This window comes from Opisthocomus hoazin, chromosome 4 (assembly GCF_030867145.1).
Source record: "Opisthocomus hoazin isolate bOpiHoa1 chromosome 4, bOpiHoa1.hap1, whole genome shotgun sequence".
NCBI classification, from domain to species: Eukaryota; Metazoa; Chordata; class Aves; order Opisthocomiformes; family Opisthocomidae; genus Opisthocomus; species Opisthocomus hoazin.
The window spans coordinates 40,884,463-40,908,419 of NC_134417.1; the positions used below are offsets into that span (position 1 = coordinate 40,884,463).

The 23,957-nt window shown below is 44.2% G+C and overlaps 1 protein-coding gene across 3 annotated transcripts in view; it reads left to right on the plus strand.

The window, feature by feature from the left end:
• SEPTIN7 (septin 7) overlaps window positions 1-11,310 on the plus strand; it is a 65,460-nt gene extending 54,150 nt beyond the window's left edge. For 2 of the 3 annotated variants that reach the window (XM_075418674.1, XM_075418672.1), the window contains exons 10-14: window positions 205-330; window positions 4,781-4,801; window positions 7,454-7,589; window positions 9,585-9,724; window positions 10,295-11,310. In XM_075418674.1, the coding sequence (XP_075274789.1) occupies window positions 205-330; window positions 4,781-4,801; window positions 7,454-7,589; window positions 9,585-9,724; window positions 10,295-10,334 (463 nt within the window). In that variant the 3' untranslated portion in view covers window positions 10,335-11,310. The remainder of the gene's footprint in view (window positions 1-204; window positions 331-4,780; window positions 4,802-7,453; window positions 7,590-9,584; window positions 9,725-10,294) is intronic. The other variant, XM_075418673.1, reaches the window with a different exon arrangement.
• Window positions 11,311-23,957: the final 12,647 nt, after the last annotated feature.

Consider the following 23,957-nt stretch of genomic DNA (forward strand, 5'->3'; position numbering starts at 1 on the left):
ATCTGGTATTTCTGCAACTTTGCCGTCTTGACAGCTCTAATTTAAATGGAAGAATGACAATGTTGTGGGGAAGAGGACATTAATGGAGGGATATAATTTAGTTAAGTTTAGTTAAACAATTTAATAGTTCAAATGAACATGGACTGATTTTTCAGATAATGTTTTGTATTTTTGCACTAAGCTGATAATTACGCTTATTGACAGAACTCATATGCAGGACCTGAAGGATGTCACTAACAATGTACATTATGAGAACTACAGAAGCAGAAAACTGGCAGCTGTTACATACAACGGTGTTGACAACAACAAAAATAAAGGGCAGCTAACAAAGTAAGTTCTTGTCAAGGTTGTATTGCACTTTAATCTTTTTTGCTTCTTTTTTTTGTTGTTTTCTTTTTTGGTTGGTTGGTTTTGTGTGTGTGTAGTGGGATATTTGGCTTTGGGTTTTTGGGGGGGAGCGGTTTTGTTAGTATTTATCCTCCAGTCAGTTGCCTCTTCACTGAATTCTGATCTGAGCACTGTATACTTCTGGTTTACTTATGATTTGGTTTTTTTCTGTTTCACTAAGGTTTACACTATTTTATCTGAACAAGTTAAACAACTGTGGTTTAGTTAGATTTAGTTCGGAAGAGAATCCTTACATTTAGTATTTCTGTTTATAAGTTGTTTTTTTTTTCCACTGGTACTTTTTGCAAAGTCTTTGTGCATTAGTGTTTCAATTTTGGTATATACACTACTTCTGGAATTACTGGCTCTTTTGGTATGAGTGCTCAATACTCTGTGTCAGGGATGATTTTGAGAAGAACTGGTTAATATTTGTTTAGAAACTTTGACAATCCAGATGCACTACTGTCATCTTTGAAATGTTGCCCTGGCTACTTCTAGGGTTGCTTATCGTGGCAGGGAAATTATTGCAACATCGTCGTCTTTCCTGAGAGGAGAGTTGCAGTGCAGGGTTTTTATGTTTTGTTGTTGCTGTTGGTTTTTTAACCCTAGTATGTCATTTTAATTGCCTCTGACAGCAAGTTGTTTGCCAACCTGATGAGATCATTGGAAGATTTAAAAGCAGGCTCTACTGTGTTCTTAATTTTATAATGCCTTTGAGAATAGCTACACTCTGAAGTATTTTTCCTGCTCTACGTTTGTAAGCTGCATAAACAATAATTAGTAATTAAATAATTAGTGATTAATGATACTCCTTTTTTATTCGTACCTTGTTTAAATACAAATTTCTCAACCAAAATACAGAGTAGCATTCTGTTCAGCTAATGATATGCCAAATTATAGCTATTCTTCCTGAAAAAGATCCCTGAAATCAGATGGAAATAACTGCTATTCTCATCCATATGAGACCTACAAAGTCATTTTTCACTAAAGGAGTGTCTATTCCGCACTACCTTAATGCTTTGAAAGTGGCTATGAGTGAATGATTGAAGTGGACATGATTTAGTTTCATCTAGTGTGAGCCTACATGAGGCTTTCCTCCTCAGCATTGACAAAAAATATAGTATATGTCAGTTATATCAACTCTTCAAAAGTGTACTTACATTTAGACAAAGTTTGTAGTAAGGTAAAGTCTTAAAAAGAATAATCTTCAAATGTGTGTGTCCGTAACACAGTGGTTACTTCTCACTGTCATGTTTCTTGCCATCACATTATCCCTGACTCGCGTCTCAAGGCTTCTGAATGCATAGAGCAAGTATGTTAGAAATATTTCTCAAGGTACACTTGTCCTCATAACAGTGTGATGTTGTAGGTAGAGAGGAGAGGAGTTTTAAGAACTAAAATTACTAAGTGAGGTAGTGTGGAAAATTGGTGTGGGGGGCATGTAGGGTTGTTTGCACATTTGAGAACGAAACAGTGCAGGTGGGTGCATCAGAGAAGAAAATGTGCTGGAGTGCGAGAACTTGAGACATCTTTCTCTTTCAGGTGATAGTGTATTAACAGTAGCGCAGAACAGAAAATTCTGCATTTCTTCCAGGACTTCTAACTTGCTATTATTACACTTTTTACTGTACTAGTATTTTGTTACTAGCGTACTGAGAAGTGAAACTTTTTTCATTTTAATTTTATATATCAGAGGAAGTTGTTCTGATTTTATTTTTTGTGTTGGTTAACATTATTTTTTTATCCCTTTCCAAATCTTAGTATGTTTTCCTTTGACACAGAAAAATTTTAGTTTTAGTGATAATGCTTTCACCACTTTTTGGTTTGTGCCTGCTTAGATTTGTGTTAGTCTGCACCTACAAGCTTAGTCTGTTACATAGTTCAGGTAAGGATAGTTTATTCTGCGTTCTTCTTAAAAAGAATAACACAGTTGTTTGGGGTTTTGTTTAATTCCCATATTGCAAACCTAACAAGATGCATTTTTGTATAAATGCATCTACCAGAAGGTTTCAAAACTTTTTTCGGGTTGTTCATTCCCGCCCCCCCACTCCAGTCAGGTGCTGATAGCATCACTGAGATTTGTTTTTTTAGCTACAATTATGATAAGAGGGTCTGGGATTACTCTGCGTTCTGAAGCATGCTTGCTTTTGCATCTCCTGCCGTCTCGGGTCACTGTGCTGTCCTACCTGAACATTGCTAGGTAAACCTGCCTTTTGGAACAATTTTCTCCATAAGAAATCTGTCGCTCAGAACACTATAGCTCAAAAGTGAATAAATACAACTGCTGCTCTTAGCAATCGGATTTTCTTTTTTTCAAGAGAAGAAATAAATTGTTGCACTTTGTTTGATTCAGCCATCTGAAAGATGGCAAAATCTATTGCAAACTTGTAACAAATATTTTGAGCCTTTCCTTACAGTTTGTTTCTCCAAACATAGGGTGACTTAAGTAAATAAATAAAATTCTTGAATGCATATACTGGTTATGAAGCAACTGATGCTGTTCTTGTCTTGTTACCTTATCCATATGTTGAGTTGCAGCTTTTTTTTTTTTTTTTTAAAGCTTTAGCATGCTTTTTCGGCTTCAGTGTGTTTTTGTAGTGTTGAATCCAGCATAGTTGAAACGGCATAGAAAGAATTTTCCTAATAACCGTGTGTCTCCCTGGAAATTAATTGAAAGAGGGAAGCAGGGATATTAACAGTTTACCTGTGCATCCCCTTAGGAATTTTATGCTTTCCTGCTTGCCTTTTGAAAGAAGTGTCTGTGTCTCAAAATGGAGCAATATTTGACTTGTCCTCTGGAAATCTGATTCTTCCATGGGAAACGGATCCCATATCTCTATATGAGAATGGAGATGTGCTCTGATGCTATCTGGTGGCATTACAAGTGTACTGTTAAACACAGATACAGCCTTTGGCTCTGGAAACTCCTAAGCTGCTGTCCTTTTGTCAGCAGGGAGGGTACACATAAGAGGAGATGTACATGCCATGGTTCTTGTGCTTTTCCAAAAATATCTCCTGCTGGCAACTGCTAGAGAAGGGACTGACCTCTTGTACCTTTGAAACAGCTGTGTTTTTGTGACCTTCGAAGATCTTTGTTTTTCATGCAACTGTTAACATATTTCTTTGAACAAAAATGCAAATACGAAGCCAAATAGAAGTATATGCTGCAAGTCTTAATAATACCCTGGAGGTGAACTGAAGCAGTTTCTTCTGTCCAGTTGATAATTTTCTCCGATTTGTCTCCATTGAGTTGGTGAAACTCTAATTGACAAGCAGCTCCTTGACCTAAGAGTGATCCAAAGCATGTATTTTGCATGATTACGTAGCCTTTTCTGTATTTTAGGTTTAGTGTCTGATCTCTTCAAATTTTCAGGATCATCCTAACCATTAAAAAATAAAACGTCAAGGGTAATCGTCACACATATGGCTAACTTGTCTCTTCAAACTATGCGGTAATTGTAATTTCACACGTGTACTACATGATGTGAGAGAACTGACATTTGCTCTGAAATTTTAAATTTTTAATTGGAGAAATGTATTCAGTTAGCTGTATGAAGCTGGTGTCTTCAGTGCATTTAAAAAGTACAACCTGACTTTATTGGAAGTCCTACTGTACACTGTAGAGATGAGCCTTAGCCATGTGGTGATCTGTTCAACAACCTGGTCACACAGGGTGACAAAACACACGGCGCGTAGGTCCTTCTAACTGCTCGGCGTAGGCTACTCCTCACGCTTTTTGCCCCCATTCTTGGCGAGTTCTGTGAAGTGCTTCTAATGCTATTAAGCCCATCTTACTGTATGGTGAGGCTTCAGATCGGAATCTTGTTTTCCAAAGGCTTTTTTTCTCCCTCTCCCTCCTGTGGTCTTAGTGAAGCGCTGACCCGAGGCATGCTCAGGATGAGCATGGTGCTCTGGGGAAGCGACGTCACAGCCGCCGGTGGGACCTCTGCCAGCCCGTGATGTCAGGTGGTGGGTGCTCCTCTTGCAGCACAGGGTTTTAATACAACCCGCTTTACTGGGTGACAGTTCTTAAATGCACAGATAAGCCTCGATACGGCGTTGGTTCCCGAAATTTGTGTAGAGCAAGTGGTCGTTCATGTCACTAAAATACTTCAAATGGCTTTCAAAGCACGCGTATCCTGGGGAAACCATTCCTGAAAGTACCTGCGCATCAAACCTCTGTTAATATTTACATGGTGTAGTGAATTTGAAATAAATATAGAAAGTCTTAACAAAGTCTTTCCTTTTGCTGTGAAAAATTCGCTTTTGGGGGAGCACATAATTAGCTTTAGGAGCCTATTAATAATGAATTTACTTTTTTAATTATTGCTTTTTGGTTTTGTGGTTTTATTTAAGCATGCTAAGCTAAGCCTCTGTATTTTTTGTTTTTTAGATTTGACACAGTTGAAGGCATGTAAGTGGTCATTTAAATTTTTCCAAAAAACTTAAAAGACAAATATAAACACAAAAAGGGTTTGTTTAATGTTTCAAATTTAAGTTTCCTGTTATCCCGCTCTTCGCATTGTTTTTTTTTTTTTTTCCTAGCAGGTGTTTTTTTGTTCTAAAGCTGTGATAATGTAAACTTTAGGAATTTATAAATATTTTCAGTGACAAATGTCTCTGTAAAATCCCATCCTCTTTACAAACTTTTTGGCTAAGCCTTAAGGCAAATTTGGTCACATTTGAACAATGAGAAGTAGTGCATAAATTGTGAAATTCCCTCCGTTTCTATCTGTAGCTCCATCGTCTTTATATAGATGCTTATAAAGAATTAGTGGAATTTTCACCCTTGTCTTTAAATTTACAAGTCTTCATTGTAATGGGCAATTAGTTACTTTAATCTTTTCTGACCATGGTTTTATTTTATTACTGGCTTGCAGAGGTTCCACTTTGTGCATATCTAGAATAATTTTTAATTTTTGCACCAAAATTTAGAGCGCTGTTGTAACATATATCCTGTTAAATCAGTTAAATAGTTTACATCTTTGTTTAGTAATCTGGGGGTTTTTTTCTTCGGTTCTTGTTATTGTTCGTGTCTCTCATATAGTTTTATCCTGAAATGCAGGATGATGTTTTTACCCACATCACATACTTAAAACCTAACGAAACCAGTTCTGACCTGTGTTATAAAGCTCTCAGCTGTATATGTTCTCTTGTTAGTTTATCAAATTTTCTACACAGACTGATTTTTACCGCTTTCTCAACTACAGCTCGCATGACATCCCCATTAGTTTATTAGGTTGTTAGTAGAAGGACGGTTCTACTCCCCTTTCAAGTCTGTAGAAACTGCAGCAATGTTTCCTCAGTATTCAGATCTACTTCCTAGGTTAATTTTTGAAGAGCAGATACATTTGAGAACTTTATACTTCTGTAAGGTAACAACAAGAAAATAGTCTTGTTTTGACAGCAGATTATCTTCTACAAGTACTGCTACTCACCTCTTCTTTCATTTTCTTCATATTTTTGTGTATTATTGTACTCCACCTGTGTTTAACCTTTTTTTTTCTCTTGACGAAAGTTGCTAGCAGTTGGCCTTTTGAAGGCCTCAAGTGAACATTAGACTGAGGATCAGTTTCAGTTCTGTGTATTATACAGCATTTTACTCACCAGTCCAAACTTTGCAACCATTGGTGCAGATTCTGTTTACTTTTCTTAAATGGAAATGCCATTTTATTCCTCTTCACCCACCACCAGCTGTCACCTTTAAAATGCTGGTATTTGAGGAAAAAGTTCCTGTGGCCTTGAGTTCGTATGACATTGATTACTTTCACGGTATGGTTAGTTGGTGAAAATGGGCAAGCAGGAGGGATAAAATGAGCCATTAATAGTCAAACCAGATGTTTAATATATAACTTCTGTTCCTCTAAGAACGAGTGGCAAGTTCTGAATCAAATTTGCATTGCAAATTGCATGATTTGAATCAGAACAGGGTTTTTTTTGTTGTGTGGTTTTTGGTTGTTTGTGGGGTTTTTTTAAGAACTGAAAGCAAAAATACTATTTTTGTTAGGGCTTAGGGTTGCCACCTCTATCTTACAGTTTGCTAGTCTGAGTGACTTTTGCATACATTACAGTAGATATCCTCTGCTGGTTGATTGTAACAGTTCCAAATAGATTCAGTTCTTCATCTTTACCAACGTGACAGCTAAAACTTCGTCATTTTAAGCCGTACGTACTCAAAACTGAAACAAGAGGCCAGTGATTTGTTTTGATTGCTCTTTGTTGAACAGCAGAGAAGTCTTACAAGACTGTATGTAGCAATCATCGCTAAATCAAAATCGTCCTGGTTTATGGAGTATTTAATGTGAAACTTGCTATTTAAAACCTGTATCACCATAGTATCGATAGAAGGCTTATACATCTTTAAAATTTCAGTAGAATCCAGGAAAGTAGTTGCCATAAACTGTATAGAAAAGTTAAAAATAATGTGTATTATTTTTATACATTAATTTTATTAGTAGTTTTCTAAAGGAAAAATCTTCCAGCTAACACTTTTGTGAAATACTGATGTTCAGTTGCCCGAACCCTTTTTTTTACAAAGTTGCTGTCTCTTCAGAAGTATGACCACAGCATTCAACGTAATCGTAATATTAACTTACTCTTGGGCTCACTTTGAACAGTGCAGACTTAGAGAGGAGATGGGACTTTTGTCTGTGATGCTCTTAAAATTTTTATTACGTCAATTAATTTTTTTATATATTTGAGTGGGAAAGAAACACGCCTGAAGATCACTTAGAAGATGCTAATTTTTTTTTCCTTGTAACTGATTTCCTCTTCTCCCATGACCAGGTTCTACTAGAGATAGAAAGTCAAGAGTTTCTGTTCACCTAAATGTAACGCAAATCAGTTGTGGGGGAGGTAAAGATACTGTATGAAATGTCTCTCTGAGGAATGCTTAACTAAACAGTTACTATAACAATACAAATTGAATTTAAGGTAGCGGTGCATACGGCGATGGTGTTTATCTTAATGCTTCAGCATTTTTATCTTGTTTTTTACAGATGCCCTAATGTAACAGACAGGGAGAAAAGTTCTTATTAGCTAACTTCTTCTTCTGGATTTGTGGCAGGAGCCCGTTGGCACAGATGGAGGAGGAAAGGAGGGAGCACGTAGCCAAAATGAAAAAAATGGAAATGGAAATGGAACAGGTGTTTGAGATGAAAGTCAAAGAAAAAGTTCAGAAACTGAAGGACTCTGAAGCTGAGGTAATATACATGTCTTATATGCCAATATGCTTGATGCTGAACAAGTGTAGAGATTACTCTTTTTGCCAAGACTTTGCAACATAAGCTCTGTCTAGGAATTGATTCCATAGTTAGATTTGATGTTTAAGGACAACTCAGTTATTCTTTCTCAGCTTGTTGTTGTTGCTGAAATGGTATTAGGCCAAACGTAAAATGTAATGTTAATTAATGTTCACGTGCATTCTCTTTTTATTTTCACAGTCACAGTATGTTAAAATACTCCTTAACTTTCTTAATCGCCCTCACTTTCTCTCTCTTCTTTGGAATATTTTATGCCTTTTTTTCTTCTCTGTGCTTTTAAAAGTTCTTGAGACTTTCACGGTTTACGTAAGCTAATGTAGTAGTGAGAATTTGCTTTGCATATTAAAGAAGCATTTCCGGAACTTGATATGATGTCTATAAGAAATCCATCTAAATGAGAATTACTAGACTAAGAAAGAGGCAGGGATATGTTGTTGTCATCAGTATTTTAGTGTCATTTGAACATACATAAATTTTAAGGATATTTAACAATTTATGCTCAGGTAAAGTCCTTACAGTGAAACTGTTTTTTATGGGTTTCAGTCAGCTCTTGAAGTGATCTTTTTAAGACACTATTATAAAATTACGTTTAGGTCAAAAATTAAGTTTTGAGAAGGCAGCTTCTCACAAGAAACTTAATAGAGAAGTTCAAAACCATCAAAGTTCCTGAAAAAAATTTGGTTCCAAATTTGAGGGGAAGTAAGGAAACTTGGCAAGGTAGCTGAAATGCTTGGCAGCCTAGGCATTGCAAGGAGCCAAGGCATACTGCATTAGAGGGAAATACATCAATCTAGATTTTTTTTTTTTTTTCCTTCCTTTTAAAGAAGCAAATAGATAAGGATATAAATGCTAAGATACCCTGGTCAGCAATTTGAGGATTTTAAAACTAGATGTTTTTTCTGGATCACGGTGTTTAATTAATCACTAGATATGTTCTTCCTCAATTTCTGTCTTGCATCTTTTTGAACCAATTTCTACTTTTGGCCACCACACTCTCCTTGTTACATGAAAAACAAACAAAAGTCTTTCTTTTTGTTTTCCATGTATTATCTCATGACTTCTTGACTGAGTGCGTCCTGTGATGTCAGTTTTTAAATGTCCATGCAATTCATGTTTTTTTTTCTTCACCATTCATGACTTTATGAATTTCTGTTGCATTTCTCTCAATGCAGAAAAGTAGGCAATAGACATTGAGTTTAAAGCACTTAAAACAATCTGTAAAAGGAAATATGTTTTGAAGGGTTTGTGTAAGACAGGGACTTGCAAGAGAGTGGGGAAAGAGAGAGTCGTATTTAACTCGACTCAAAAACCTGTTACACCACACAGGAGGAGTCACTTTTCCTGACAGTGTCTCCATTCTCACATGCAACGCATTGGATTGTCAGTCTGTCCCATCAGCTTGCAGAAGAGACATCTTACCCTGTTCTCACAGTGTAGACTACTCCCTTCAATAATGCTAATAATAATTCATTTAATTAGTGAATAAATTAATCTACTTAATATTTTCCTGAATAGATCTTGAATGTAGTTAATACTGTAGGAGGAAATCAATGTTTGGGGGTTTTTCCCCCCAAACAAAGTCAAAGATGCTGCTAAGTTACGCATTACTGATACTCAAGTGCTCTGTGATTTGCTTCTTAACATTTGCATCAAATATCAAAGTATTCCTGAATTTCCTTTTTTTGCCACATGAGGCAGCATTTGGGGTGTATTCCGATAACTCTAACATGAGGCTATGGGATTAATACCCTGTTTGTTTCTGTTATTGGCAATAACTATAACCTTAAGAGTTTTTAGTCTGAGTTACTTTCTCTGAAGAGAAACTACAATACTGTATTTTCTTGCATTAATATAGTTGCTGAGGTTGGTTACTACAGCTCCAAAAGTTGCTGTGTTTTCTGTGCTTACTGATTCTGTTCATAACTTTTTCTATAGCTGCAGCGACGCAATGAGCAAATGAAAAAGAATTTGGAGGCACAACACAAAGAATTAGAGGAAAAGCGTCGCCAGTTTGAGGAGGAGAAAGCAAACTGGGAAGCTCAACAACGTATTTTGGAACAACAGAATTCGTCCAGGTAAATGGCAGCCTTGTCCTGCAGCTCACAGTAAATGTTCTGTAGCTTTCTGTGAAAAGGCGGTTTCTGTGCTGATAGTGGTCAATGGTGGTCGACCGCTATAGAAATGTCACTTAAAAGCAGAGAAAAATCTTGAACTGATTTTAGCTATGAATGAGCATATATCAAAAATATTGGGAAGATTGTTAGATTCTAAAGCAGATTTTAATCTGCAGAAACACTGTATCCATACGTAACTAGAACTATCTAAAAAAATTACATGTGTGTGAAAGCTGGACTGCATCAGACTTCTGAGGGATGAAGAGTTAAAGCTCTGAGAATGGAAGTGTTTTAATTAATTCTCCTAGTCCTTGGAAGGCGAAATCTAGTGATAAATACATTGCTTGACTTCATGCAGTACAAGTACTGTGTACAGAAGTTTCATACATTTCATATGTTGTACTGCAACCTGTAAAGCTTTATAAAACGCGTTTTTCAAAAGATGTACATTAGTGATTTTTTTTTTTTTTAAATCAGAACATGTATGCATTATTTAACATTATTTAACCAACTTTTTTTCTATCGTTTTAGAACCTTGGAAAAGAATAAGAAGAAAGGGAAGATATTTTAAATGCATCATTTTGACCACCAGTTATGTATTAGTTGCCAATATGCCAGCCTGGACATCAGTGTTCGTTGGATCCGTTTGACCAATTTTGCACCAGTTGTATCCATAGTAATGGATTAAACAGCATGACAATTTTTTTTAATTTTGATGGAGAATGAGATGCCTTGAATTGTCTAGGGTGTTGTGTACTTGGAAGAATAACAGCTCTAAGTACCTTTTTTCCTTTTTTTTTTAAACAGATGTCATTTTAATGCACAAGAAAACATTTTACTGTTGTACAATCGTGTTCTGGTGGTTCGACGGTTTACAGGATATTAAAAAATGCAAGGACTCTAGACGGTTTCTAGTGAGGATAAATTGCCATAATATGATGCAAACAATGCTTCTCTATTATTAAAATACAAGAATTCCATTCAGTGCAGCGTATACAATAATGTAATTTAGTCTAACACAGTTGACCCTATTTTTGACACTTCCATTGTTTAAAAGTACACATGGAAAAACAAAAGTTGTAGGCTTACAGTGCACCTAAGCTTTTTATAACAATCCTTTTATGTTTTTGGATTCTTTAAATATATGCTATTCTCATTTAGTAACTTCTTTAGCCAGAAGGTTCTCGTTACTGCTTCATTTTTTGTAATAACATTTAATTTAGATATTTTTCCATATATTGGCCCTCCTAAATAGAATATAGCTTCTTTCATATGGTAGGAACCAGTGAGTAAAACTTTCCTTTAACTCCCTTTTTACATTTTATGGTAAGTAGCAGGAAAACGCATTTGTAGGTCATTTCTAGGCAAAATTGTGGAGTTAACTACCAACCTGTTTCTACCTGTGTGCAGTCTTTATTTTACTAGAAATGGGAATATGGCCTCAAGAAAAACATCACCATTTCGCATTTAGCTGTATTCATATACTGCATTTCTGTATTTTTGTTTGTATTGTAAAAAGTCACATAATAAACAATGTTGTGATGTAACACGCTGCCGTGTCAGAAGCTTTACAGCAGTTAAACCGTGGAGGACTGCTTTGGGAAACGTTTGAACTTTTTCTCTTCCATTCGGAGTCGATTGACCTGTGTCTTTGATTTGTACAAGGAATTAGTTTAAGGTATAAAAAACCCCTGAGCGTTGTGGAATTGCCCGAGCATCCCGTTGGCGTGGCTGTGCTTGCGGTGGGCAGAACCCGGGTCTGTCTTGCCCGCAGGCGTGCTTTGTCCCGGTGCCGTGCCGCTGTCTTGCCTGCCACCGGCTTGCTCCGACGCCTTTGGTGCGCGGTCACGCCTGTCCGGTGGCGTCGTGGCACAGCAGCCTCTTCGCAGTGTCTTCAGGGTCTTCCGCTGGGCTCCTTGGCAAGGGCAGGGTTCTTGCTTTGTCTTTAGTTACTTGTGTTAGTGCTAGGAAATTGTAATAGCCAGGAACTCGATATGTAAAATACAGCCTATAAGTTGTAAAACAAACAAAAAAAAATGATGGGGACTTTTTGTGTCGTGTCTTTGCCTGGGAAACAGTGATGAACATCTCATTTTTTTGCAGATGTCCCTTGTATTACCCCTGCTGTCACTCTGTTTCTGTTCATTTTTCCTTTACATGAGTTATGCTTATCAGAAATATCATTTATTCAGCCAGCTGCCCAAAGAAATGAAGGCATGTTCAGTAGTCTGTATAAAGGCCTCCTTATAACTCATTTCAAATAAACTGCCTATCTCTTTTCAGAGAAGACACTGATTATCAGTAAGTGGACACAGCTTTTCCTTTCGAGTAAGCAGGATTGCAAAATCTGATCTTTTACTACATCAAGGAGTATGTGCACTGCCTGCATCTGCCCCTCGCTCCCTCAGGTTTCAGTTTAATTCAGTAAATTGAATAATGTAAAGAACAGGCAAGAGTTACCATCAAGGACAGAAGCTACAGTTTCTGAATGGCTTTTAGGATGCTTAACAAAACTCAGACTGTGCTGTCTGTGGATATGATACTGCATTAGAGTTCCCATTTACTCTGAAATACAGATTCCATTTATCAGGAAACTTGTTTCAGTCATGCTTGTCGTCTTCTCACTCCTGTTTTCTACCCTCCCACATGCACACTTGGGATAATCAGAAACTAGTATAAGCTCTTGCTAGATCTTTTGTATGAGGGCATATAGATACTCCATAACATAGCATTTGTGTTTGAATGAGAAGTTAAAGCATGTAGAAATGAAGGGTTCTGAGCTCCCTTCTGAAATAGAGCATTGTCCTTTTGGGAAGACACTTGTCACCTCTTAACTTGTTTCTTAAATGCGTTGGTTTTTACAGTAAGTTTGGGCTGCATCAAAAGAGTACGACTTTGCCAAGAATTAGAATTCTTTTTCACGCTTTCTGCACTCTCTAGCTGGGGGGGGGGGGTTAATTTGAAAACAAAAAAACAAAAAAAAGAAAAAGACAGTGAGAACAGGAGGCATGAACCTGTGCAGCCTGCAATATAGTAGCTGTGTAGTCAATAAAAGTCAAAATAAAATAAGCTGAAGAAGTACTATGATATGGCCCAGATTTTTTTTTTTTCTTCCACTGGATGAATAATAATTTCAATGCGTTACTTCTGTAAAGCCAAAACTCATTTTACTTGCTAATACGTAGGTACTTAAATTTCCCTGTCTTTTTGTCATCAGTCGAGGAACGAGCAGCGGAGGTTTTGTGGCATGTGTGCTAGTCGGTGAGAAACCTGATGCATCGTGATGTCGCTGGGCAGTGCCAGGCTTGCCTCTCGTTTGCCTTCGGGAGCGATGTGAAGCGTGGCCTGCTCTGCTGAGGCACAGAGTCTGAAAGAGCAGGCCTGCACATCCGCTGCGTGTCTCTGCAACAGCTGCTGCTGGAGCAGTGTCGTCTAGTCTGCAGGCAGTCACGAGGCTGGGAATGTTGCTACTCTGGTTCAGAATGAAGATCTGAATTCAGCTTGCAGCGGGTCCTGTTAAAGAGGTAGTGAGGAAGGGAAAATGATCCTGGTCCTGTCAGGCAGGGCACTGCAAACAGCGCTACTGAGCGTGCAACCGCACTAGCCCGTATGTTTACATAGGGATGTGGGTACGTTTACTTTTATATCGAGAGAGGTATGAAAATGGATCTATATTTTTATATAGGAAAATGAATAAGGACTGCAAACTTGTCTTTCCTCTGATGTGAAATACATTCCCATATTGGGCTGCTGATCTGGCTGACCACGATTCAGGCGCGGCCTCCCAAGTATCTGGATGCTTATATTGCTGCTTCCAGCATGAAATACGAAGTGCTGAGTTTTAATGAAGTGGTGTTGCAGTTCTTCCAGTTTTCACTGCAGTTTTCCCATCCGGTAATGACCAGCTGATGCCCTCTCTCCCTCCTCAAAAGGCCACGCATTGGACCTCTTGAGTTCAGTTGACCCATTCCTCAGTTTGGCACGCCAGGGAGTTAGGCAATCTACCTCTCCCCTGTGTAATTTCCAGAGTAAGCATGAAGAAGAGGTTCTTAATTGTTTGAGGATTGGTTTTGTCTTCATTGATTCAAGAAACTCCTCAATCTGATTTAAATATAAATCACTTAATATATTAATGCTTTTAAAGGTTTCAATACAATAAATCAACGTGGAAGTCAAGAATTGGGCGGGATCACCAGTTCATGCCTTGGAAATAAGCAGAAAGCGTAGCTCATCTTGTGGAGCAAACCAGTATGTCAAGAGTTTGTCTTCCTGTTTGTGCTGCGTCGTCAAGCTTCGTTTGCCTTTGGGTAGCGAGGACAGGCCCTGTTCGTTGCCCAAGGTAAGGATATGCTTTCCCCCGAGGGCTAGCTGCTGAGGGTGCTTTTGCGTACAGTTCTTGGGTTTCCTTTGCTTCTAACTAGTCGCAAATGTTCATCCTCAGAAATGCGCGCTGTATCCTGGTGAAAATGGCAGAGGTCTTCTTCAGAGGGTGTGAACGGGATTCCTCCCTCGCACCTGGATCTAAGACCTGCTGGTGCTGGAACAAAGCACCGTTTCCATCGTCTGGGTTTGTCGGTACGGGCTGTTGGAGGTCTTTGGCGATGGACAGCAGTGGGGAAGGATGGTAAACAGAAGGTCTTTCCCTTCCTATGGTCACCAGGATATGCAGCTGGGAGACTGGAGAGTCTGATCCGTTCATCCACAGGTATCCACAGCTGCCTGGGGCATCCCCATGTGAGCAGGAGGGGATGCAGGAGGACATCTGTGACTGTGGGTGGGGGCCCAGCAGCTGCGCTGGGGGACCTGCAAGTGGGCTGGGATGGCAGGCGGAGGCTGTGGGTGCAGATAATCCCTGCATGCTGTGTCCTGGTTTCTTCTAATGAGCTTTTAAAAGCGCATGTCTGAGGGAACAGATGTTTGAGCAGTATCATGAGAAGAAACTGCTGACCCACATAGGAAGACGAGTAGAAACCTTGATCCATTCCCCTCATGACTGGGAAGGCAGCTCTGGTTCTCTTTCTGTAATGCATCGCCTCTGCGATGTCATCCAGATAGGTCTCCGAGGCAGCCAAGACACTTGCTTTGTGCAGCCAGAGTAAGTTTTTTCATGAAGGTGATGATCTTTCAGCTTGCCCTGGGACAGCTAGACCACAGAGGTCAAGATAAAACTTGCGGTTTTGCTCTATTAAGAGAATATTATTCCTCTGGCTTCCCTGATTCCTCCCCACTCCCCCTTAGTCTGCTAGCAATAATCTTCCTTGCTCATGCCAGGGCGGTTGGAACCAGATGATCTTTAAGGTCCCTTCCAACCCCAACCACTCTGATTCTATGATTCATGGAAGACAACAAAAAAGAATGTGAAAAGCAGTCCTGTTGCAATGACCAAGGCAGATTTTTGTAGTTTATCAAGCTTATGGAGAGGCAAGAGGAATCCCTTTTCCACTCTGAAGAGCTGCTCATTTAGATAGCTTGAAAATAATCGGCCTCTCACCTTTGGGAGCTGCTGAATCACTTCTCCCCAGACTTGACTCATCCATATGGTTCTCACAAGGCAAGTGCGATGGTGAAGTCTTGAAATCTTTGCTGATTTGAACTTCCCTTATGCCTGAGGAGACAATGTTGAAATTTGGAAACAATTTGACGTTGCCACCTTCTTCCCAGCAAAAGCAGTCCTGGTCTGTGGGCTTCAGCAGAGATTAGCTGGACCAGTACGAGAATACCAGCACACCCCTTGTTCCTCGCTAAAAGGAAGGCTTTACTTCAGATGTGCCAAGTCTGAGAATCATGCTGACAGCCTTTGGGCTTTCTCTTGGCCAATAAAGGCCTCTGGGAACTTGGGAAAGTCACCTAAATAGTAGTTTTCTTCAGTTTTTCATTGGGAAAACAGAAATTCTGGTCTCCCTGCAGAAGGAAAAATATCTTTCTTGCAGGGGATGCAGGCAGGGGCATGAGCCTTGGCAAAATGGATGAAACGGGCTTGGCCAGCTTCGGCGGCTGAGTGTCCTGCCACCTGGTAGGGTGTGAGCTGCTCCCCTTCCCTCTCTGCTGCTGCTGTGGTCTTTTTGGATCCCGCATGGAGCTGATTCGACTCCTGGAAAACTAACCAGGGTAAGAAGTAAGTAGCAGTGTAATTTCATCCTGTCCAGAGACCTTACAGAGAGTAACCAGAAAGTAGGTTCAGGCTGAATCGGCGTAGTTCCCAGGAGTTTGCATCTCCGTTCCTCCCAGGGCTGCACACCAGACTCCGATGGCTTTCCCCTCCTGGCCCCACGGATGGGTGTAGCACAGTCCCTTCCCGGCCACAGTGCTGGTCTGGCTGCTCAGCCCTGTCCCCAGCTCTGTCCTGCCGTCCCCTCCCCAGCAGCAGGACAGCATCCCTGGCTGAGGAGCTCTTCCAGATGGTTGTGGTTAAGAGAGCTTTCCCCAGGGGCGTTGCACCAGGGGAACGGCAATCCAAGGCTGCTCTGCCTGCAGACCCACCCTGGCTGGTCTGGCTTCATTTCTCTCCGGCTGACAAGCTGCTCTCTCGCAGAAATGTGGGCCTTGTTGTTTAATCCCGTACAAAGTTTGTGCGCTTGGATCCTCAATACTGCAACCTATTTCTTTGAATTGCAAATGAGGGCAGCAGTTCAATACTTTTACCAGGTGTGTTTAGGCCACGCGCTTTTTACAGGTCTTTAAAATCATTTTTGAAGTCCCTTCTGTCTTGATTTTGCGTTTGGGTGCCCAAGATTTGGCCACTCATGATCCTCATCGTCCTCGAAGATTTGCACCTTGTCCTCAGAGGCGCCGGGGGAAGAAGAAGCGGTGGAACACCTACCCGGGCCCCTCCGCAGGCACTGCAGGTGACGTTCAACCGCTGTGGGAGCCCACCTGGTCTGCAAACCCCTTCACAGCGTGGAAACTGCAGAGAAAGGAGCATTTGAGGGTGCGCTGTGTTTGCTGGCAGCGGGGTGGAAGAGGAGTGGCTGACAGCGGAGTCACAAGCGCAGACAGACAGCTGTCTGTCCCCGGCACGAGCAGTGTTACCCCCCTTCACCCCACCCCGGCTTACTGGGCTCCAAACCAGTTTAAAACCCAGTAATGACGCGAACCCCGGGAAAACGAATGTCTGCTCATATTTAAGCAGCAGGTGGCAACATCCTCTGCCTTATGAAATTTAGCTTGCGGCTTCACAACGGGCTGATTTTTCCTTCTCTTGGAGCAGGAGAAATTTCAGGCTCTGTTTGCAGCCTCTGCCTTTCTCAGGAGCACTTTGCCAGTGCCTCCAGTAAAGCCTGCAGAAGCACAGCAGGGAGAAGTACTTATTTATTTATTATGAATTTAGGGCAACGGTTCGTTTCTAGAGAAGGGTCGTCGTCCGTCCCCCCCCCATGCCTGTCAATGAGCACAACCTGAAGCGAGCTTGTGGTATGTGAGGGCCTGCAGGAATGGCTCCACGTGGACTGGCAAATGCTTTCCCTGCGTGGTGGCTTCAGTAGGTTTGGGAAAGATGCAGGAAAAAGCTTTCCCTGTATGCAACGATGCACCTGGTTGTGTATTTTAGTGGCTTCTCAAAGGGGCAATTTAGAAAAGCATTTGCACTTTCCCGCTCCCAGCATTGCCCTGCAGGGTAGCTCAGTGACAGCTCACCTCCAGGACCTTCTCTTCCTTCTCCTGCCCTTGCTACCCCAGCGTCCTACCTGCCTTCCCTAGGGCTCTGCCCTGCTCCCCCAGCCCTGGCCTCTCCTTCTTCTGCTCCTGCAGTGACTGTGGGAAAAGGACCCATGGGGTTGGTCTCGCCACGTCCCCCCACTGCTGTCCCACCCTTCTCCTCCACCTCCTCATCGTCCCCTCCTACCGTTCACCTCGTCTCTCCTCTTCTCACTGCGCTTGCAGAAGCTCCTCGTGCTGAGGTTTTTGTTGCTGCGGTGGGCGAGGGGATGAGGAGGCAAAGCCAGCTGGTGATTGCTGTGCTGGGCGAGCGGAGCTCATCCCTCACGCGCTTCTGTTCGCGGCTGTTCCTCACGTGCTTCAGCCCTCCATGTGCTTTCTCCGGCCACTGGGCACAGGGACTGCCCAGCTGCCCCATCTCAGACGGTCTCTGGCTGTAGGGAGAGGTGTCCCCATGCTGAGACGGGGCGTAGGTGTCCCCATGCTGAGACGTGTTTCCGTCTGAACATGAGGAAGAACTTCTTCCCTCTGAGGGTGACGGAGCACTGGAACAGGCTGCCCAGGGAGGTTGTGGAGTCTCCTTCTCTGGAGATATTCAAGACCCGCCTGGACAAGGTCCTGTGCAGCCTGCTGTAGGTGACCCTGCTTCGGCAGGGGGGTTGGACTAGATGACCCACAGAGGTCCCTTCCAACCCCTACTATTCTGTGATTCTGTGATTCTGTAGCCATCCCATGCCCTGGGATGCATCAGGTCACAAGCTGGCTATTCATCCTGAGTGAATTTTAGAAGCATGGCTCCGTGCACCTTGCTCGTGTTGCCTTGAATGGTGCATCGAGTTTCTGGTTTAAAGAGGTGTTGCTGCTGCTGTTCTTCTTTCTGGCTCCCACCGCTAAATCTCAGCATCCTCCTGGAGCCTCGCGTGGGCTGCCAGCAAAACACTTGGAACACGAAGCCAAGCTTTACCTTGGAGTCTCCTGGCCACCCGTTAATGTGGCAGCAGTGAGACCTGAGATGCGCTGGCCCCACCAGCCATGGCTCTCCAGCTTTGCTGCCATCCTCGGGACCACAGACTTGTAGCTAGCCCACAGCTGAGGACTCGGGCGTCTTTTAACCTTGGCATCTGGAAAAGCTGCTGTAAGCCCGTTGGGCCACTTCGCTGTCTGGGCCTGTGTGCTTCGTCCACTGCGTTGCTCAGCCTCAGACTGGCGGGATGGAGAAGGACATTTGGGACTAATCCCGAAAGGGAGAAGGCTAAAGCTAATTTTTAAATGGGAGCTGCTTGAAGAAGCCTAAAATTATGGCACTCCTGGTATAGGAGGGTACAGGCAAAGGGCCCAGGATCCTGAGTGGTTTATGGTATCATTTCTAATTAATCAAAGAGACCACCAGTTAAATTCTTCGGTGTGCTGTCTTTGCCTTACATCTGTTGTTCTTCTAAGGCATACTCAGTCTCTACTGTCCAGTTGTTCTGTGCCTCTGGCTAGAAAAGGAAACGGTCGTGGGTATGAAGCATGAGGTAGCCGATGATGTCCAAAAATGCAGTGATTTTAAACAACCAACCAACCAACACCCCCCACCCCCCCCCAAAAAAAAACCCCACCTCGAACAATATCCCCTTCTGACTGCAGTGCATTTCTGTCTGGCACGTTCAGATTTCAAATCTGTGAGCAGATGCTTGTGGTGAAGAAGATGAGCTGCTGCATAAAATGGTGCAAAATCTATGTAGTGAGGATAAGCTCTGAAACATGGAGAAAAATACTCTGTAAAAAATGGATTCTGTAAAGTCATCTTGTTTGGGTTGGTGGTGGAGAATGTTGAAGGCCAGAGGTCAGGTTACATTGTTTTAAATACAGAGGAACTAACAAAGTAAGGGAGCCTATTATGGAGAAAGAAGCAGCTAGAAAATAAAGCCAGATCACAAGATTTCGGTACCACAAAAGATCGTCTCTGTAGCTCTGCAGACAGTAAGCTCTAGCCCAGAAATTCCTGGAAATTGTGGAAGAGGCACATGTGACACTGATGTAAAAGATACTAAAATATTTCTGTCTGTAAAGACAAATGGTCAGCAGCAGCTGCCTGAAAGCCTGGGGGGGTTCATTCGATGCGGGTGAGGAGGCCAGTTTATGAAGTCACAAAGTGATTCTAAGTAGTGGGATTCGTTACTGGTGTTGGCAATAGGCACGCTTCCACTTTCTATTTCATCTTCTGCTCTTGTCATGGTCATCGTTCTGGCATGTGATTCAGATTCCTCTTTGATCTGTTTTCCACTAGGCTCAAACTCTTCCTTTTAAAATCTGCTCTTACCATTAACAGTTTTTTTTCCTACATACCAGGTTTACATGTCTTCTGGCCTTTCCATCTACAAGGACAATCCCCATCCACACGAAGCTATGGAAATGTGGTTGCATGGAGAAAGCATGCAAACAAACAGTCCTATTTACTTAGAAATTCAATTTTCCGTAACCAGGAAAGGCATGAGCTTAACACCTGCTTCTTCCTACACGATGATTTCAGTTCCTCTGCCATGTGCTCTTCCTGCACCAGAATTTGTAATCCATAGTCCTGGCTGGGTGTGGTGGTCCCAGTTGGTGGGAGTCCGGAGGAGCTGGATCAAGTCTGGGCTTAGGGCAGAGAACATGACCCATGCACGTCCACCCGCGTAGCTGGGCTGCACGGGCACTCGAGGGCATGGAGAGGGCTGGCTGCTGTCTGCAAAACCACTGTCTGTCACCTTTGGAAGGTCTTGGAGATCCGTGGCGGTCTCAGTGACTGGAGAAAGGTGAATGCTGAAAGTATGCTTATGCAATTCGGTGAGGACAAGTGCCAAGAGCTGCAAGTGGGAAGAATTAACCCTGACAGTGATACTGAGGAGGGACTGGCTGGGGAGCAGCTCTGTGGGAAAGGCCTGGAGGTGGTGGGACAGCAGCTGAGCATGACCCCCAGCATGCCCTGGAAGCGATGGAGACCAGCAGCATCCCATGTCTATAGGCAGGAGCACGGCCCATAGGTGAAGGAAAGGGGTTATGTTCCTGCGCTCGGCACTTGTTAGACCACGTGTGGATACCACGTGCCCCCCAGTATGTGATGGATGTCAGTGAGCTGCAGCAAGTTCAGGGGGGGCCCCAGGGTGGCTGTGCAGGTGCCCAGGAGGCTGTGCCAGCTCTGTTACTGGAGGTTTGCAGCCTGGCTGGATAAGCCCTGAGCACCCCGCTCTGAGATTTATGCGGGAGGTCAGACCAGAGACCCTCCTGAGGGTGCTTTCCCATCTGAATTATTCTGTGCCCCTCGGGTGGCTCTGGTGATGAAACGAAAAAGCCAAAGCTCTGAAGTAAACTGGTCTGCAATCCCCAGCCACATGGAGCACCCTGGACTGTTGAGAGCATCAGAAAAAGCCGAGAAGGGGCCGGCTGTGTTGCCGCTGCCCCTGTCTGCACTTCACAGAATCACAGCATGGTAGGGGTTGGAAGGGACCTCTGTGGGTCATCCAGTCTAACCCCTCCGCTGAAGCAGGGTCACCTACAGCAGGCTGCACAGGACCTTGTCCAGGCGGGTCTTGAACGGGGATAAAAACCACACAGAAAATACAATTGCCTTATAAATGTACCTTGTGACTCAGAAAGAACGATTTTTAATGCTGCTCAAAGTGCTTATCAAGACCGATGTCTCTGAAGCAGTAAGTTGTTCTGTATGTCTTTATTTATGTGCGCTTATGTAGAGACAACTCTGTGCTTGTATATGGGATGTAAAAAGCTGGGCTTGATTTTGCACGCTGAACGGGAACGTGCCTCGGCAGCTGGTGTCCCCGCTGGCCGTGGCCTCGTCCCATGGCACAGCCGGGTTTCCTGAGCTCCTGGGGCAGCTCTCAGCCTTTCCAGATAATTGCCTCATTACTGGCAGTTTCTCCCAGTTTCCTGGGGTAGGTTCGCTCGCGCTCGCCGCTGCGATTCCTCCCCTGCCGCTGCAACGCCTCGCAGGTGACCGACCCAGCAGCCACCCCCGGGGAGGGCAATGCCCTTCGGGGAGGCCGAGGTCGCGGCCAGGAGAGGAGCGTGGGACGGGTGGCCAAAGGCTCCCTCCTCCTGGAGCAGCCCCTGGGCTGCAGGGAGACCACAGATGTTCAGCCCTGGCAGCATCCACCAGCCCCATCTCGGGGTCTTTACATCACAGCATCCGAGCGGCGCTTGCGCCTGATCCCCGTGGAAAGGCAGCTGTGTTGCCAGATGTTACAACTCCACTGACCTGATTCGGGATCTGGGGGCTGGCGCCTGCCATCGCTGCTTCATCTCCCCACGCCCCACAGCAGCAGCTGCCGGAGGCAGGAGCACCCACCGCAGGTCCGGGCCCCCGCAGAGTGCCTTGTCCCCTGCACCGCTGTGTCTGCACGGGGCAGCGGTGCCCAGATGTGGAGTGGGCGGCATCCCGCCCACGGTGTCCGCTGAGCACCGGAGGATGAGCGCACGGCTTGGTTTCCGGCATGCTGAGCCGATCTGCTGCATGCCGCGAAGGGACGGCCTGCTGGGGTTTAACTGAGGGCTGGTTTCCCAGAGCAGGGATTTTTGTCAGGGATTTTCACTCCCTGCTGGTTCAAGCCGAGTGCTGTGAGTGGCTCTCACTGATGTCTTAAAAATAAAGATATCCTTATATATCAAAGGCTGAAGAGTTCTTTGGTCTTCAGCAAACTATGTTGTTGCCCACACATCAAGCACCACCCTTTCCAACATGGTCTTGCCAGTGTTTGGCTTTGCCCAAACGAGAGTCAGGAGGTTGCATCCTTCTCCACAGATGACCATCACGTTGTGAAAGAAGAGTGTGGGCTCGTTGAAAGCCCAAGGGATTTCATGCACCTTGGATTGAGTTTGGTGCCTCTCAAGCAAGCTGATGAGCTACGTCCCTCCGTTTCCCTGCATGTTAAACCGAATGCCAAGCGGCACCTGCTGAGGCGTAGGTGTGCAGGTGGGCCTTCAGACCTGGGCTACGTGCAGATGGCGAGCAGCTCTTGGATAAGCTGTGCATAAAGCACTACCGGTCTTCTCTGCCCGCATTGCATCCGGGCTCATCAGCCCCAGCTCCGAGCGCTGCCAGGGATGGGGTGGTGCGGGCACTCCGGGAGGACTGTCGCCAGCACCCCAGGGACAGAAGCGCCAGTGACCTTTAGGTTTCTTCAGACCTTCAGGTGTCTGCTTTGATCCTGAGCTGAACCAATGCATGGAAATAAAGTCTCTGTCACACGCAAAAATCACCTGTCGAGTGAAAAGCTAAAGGCTCTGCTTCCTCTTGGCTCCCGCTCGACTGCGATTTGTTTAATTTTCTCAGGAGGAAAGGAGTGACCTATTGCCTTGACCCAATCCCAGTCTCAACAACGTCTCTTCTACCTGTGTGAGGAGTCGGCTGAAGGCATTTTTCACTTCTGTACTAAGGCAGGGTGCTGCTGCTATGTGTCCCACCTGCTGCAATGGGTTTGCAGGGGAGAGCAGTGGCTCCCAAATCTGCAGGGGAGATCCCTGAACCCAGCCTGGACCATGGTACATGTCTGTTTCAGTTACCTCCTTTTCTGGGTCAGCAGAGCAAGTTACTTCATCCCAGGTTTCCCAGGTCCAGAAATGCCGGTGGATGAAAAAGCTTGGTGTGATGTTCATCAAGGGCATGGCCAAAGCTGGCCATGGATTTTCACTGGAAGACATAGCAGCTTCCAAACGTGCCCGCCTGCCTCTTCCAGACACACAAAATCCTGCGCACCCCTGCACACTGATGCTGGTGTCCCAGGGATGCCCGTGGAGATTTTTCTGCATGAAAACCCAGCTGGACGAGGGAAATGCACGTGAGGGTCCCAGCGGCTGTCTGGGAGGGATACGTCCCCAGCCACCCCCCCCAAAGTGTGGTTTTCTCTGTCACTCGAGGGAGGGCAGTGGCATGGGGACGGGGGGGGCTGGGTTTGGGGTGCAGAGTGCTGCTGGAGGTCCACTCCCGTCTCTCACTTGCTGGGTTTCGGCCGGCTCTGCATCTGGCTGTGTCCTCAGGAGCCTGACTCTGGGTTTTGGGGCTCGGGCGCGCACAGCAAAGGGCTCTGCCCGGCAGAAGAGCAGCGACCAGCCTTCACGTATCGTTTATCTGAAAGAAATCCCATGATTTTGCGTGATGTTTGTCCTCAGTCCTCCCTCCTAATCTTCTCTGCTGTTGTTCACAGAAGCGCTGGGAGGGTTGAGGCGGGAGGGGTGCGGATTTCAGGCACCCAGCTGCGGCTCTGACCCCGAAAACCAAACCCCGCAGGGAAACGCTGGGTCAGCTGCCGGCTCCCCGGGAGTCGGGAGCTGGAAATGGGCGATCCAGCTCACAGCAGCGCCCAGTGACCGGCTCACGCTGCGGAGGCACCGGCTATCCCGCCTGGAACGCCGAGGGAGGAAGGTAAAAATACCTCCTTGGTCAGACGCTTGTGAAAGCCCTGGATGGAGGATGCTAAAACCGGCATGATGGTTTGGGACAGGTCGGGTTTTGCGGCAATGCTGTCGGCAATTCGTCTTCCTCCTGGCTTAGCACCGAAAC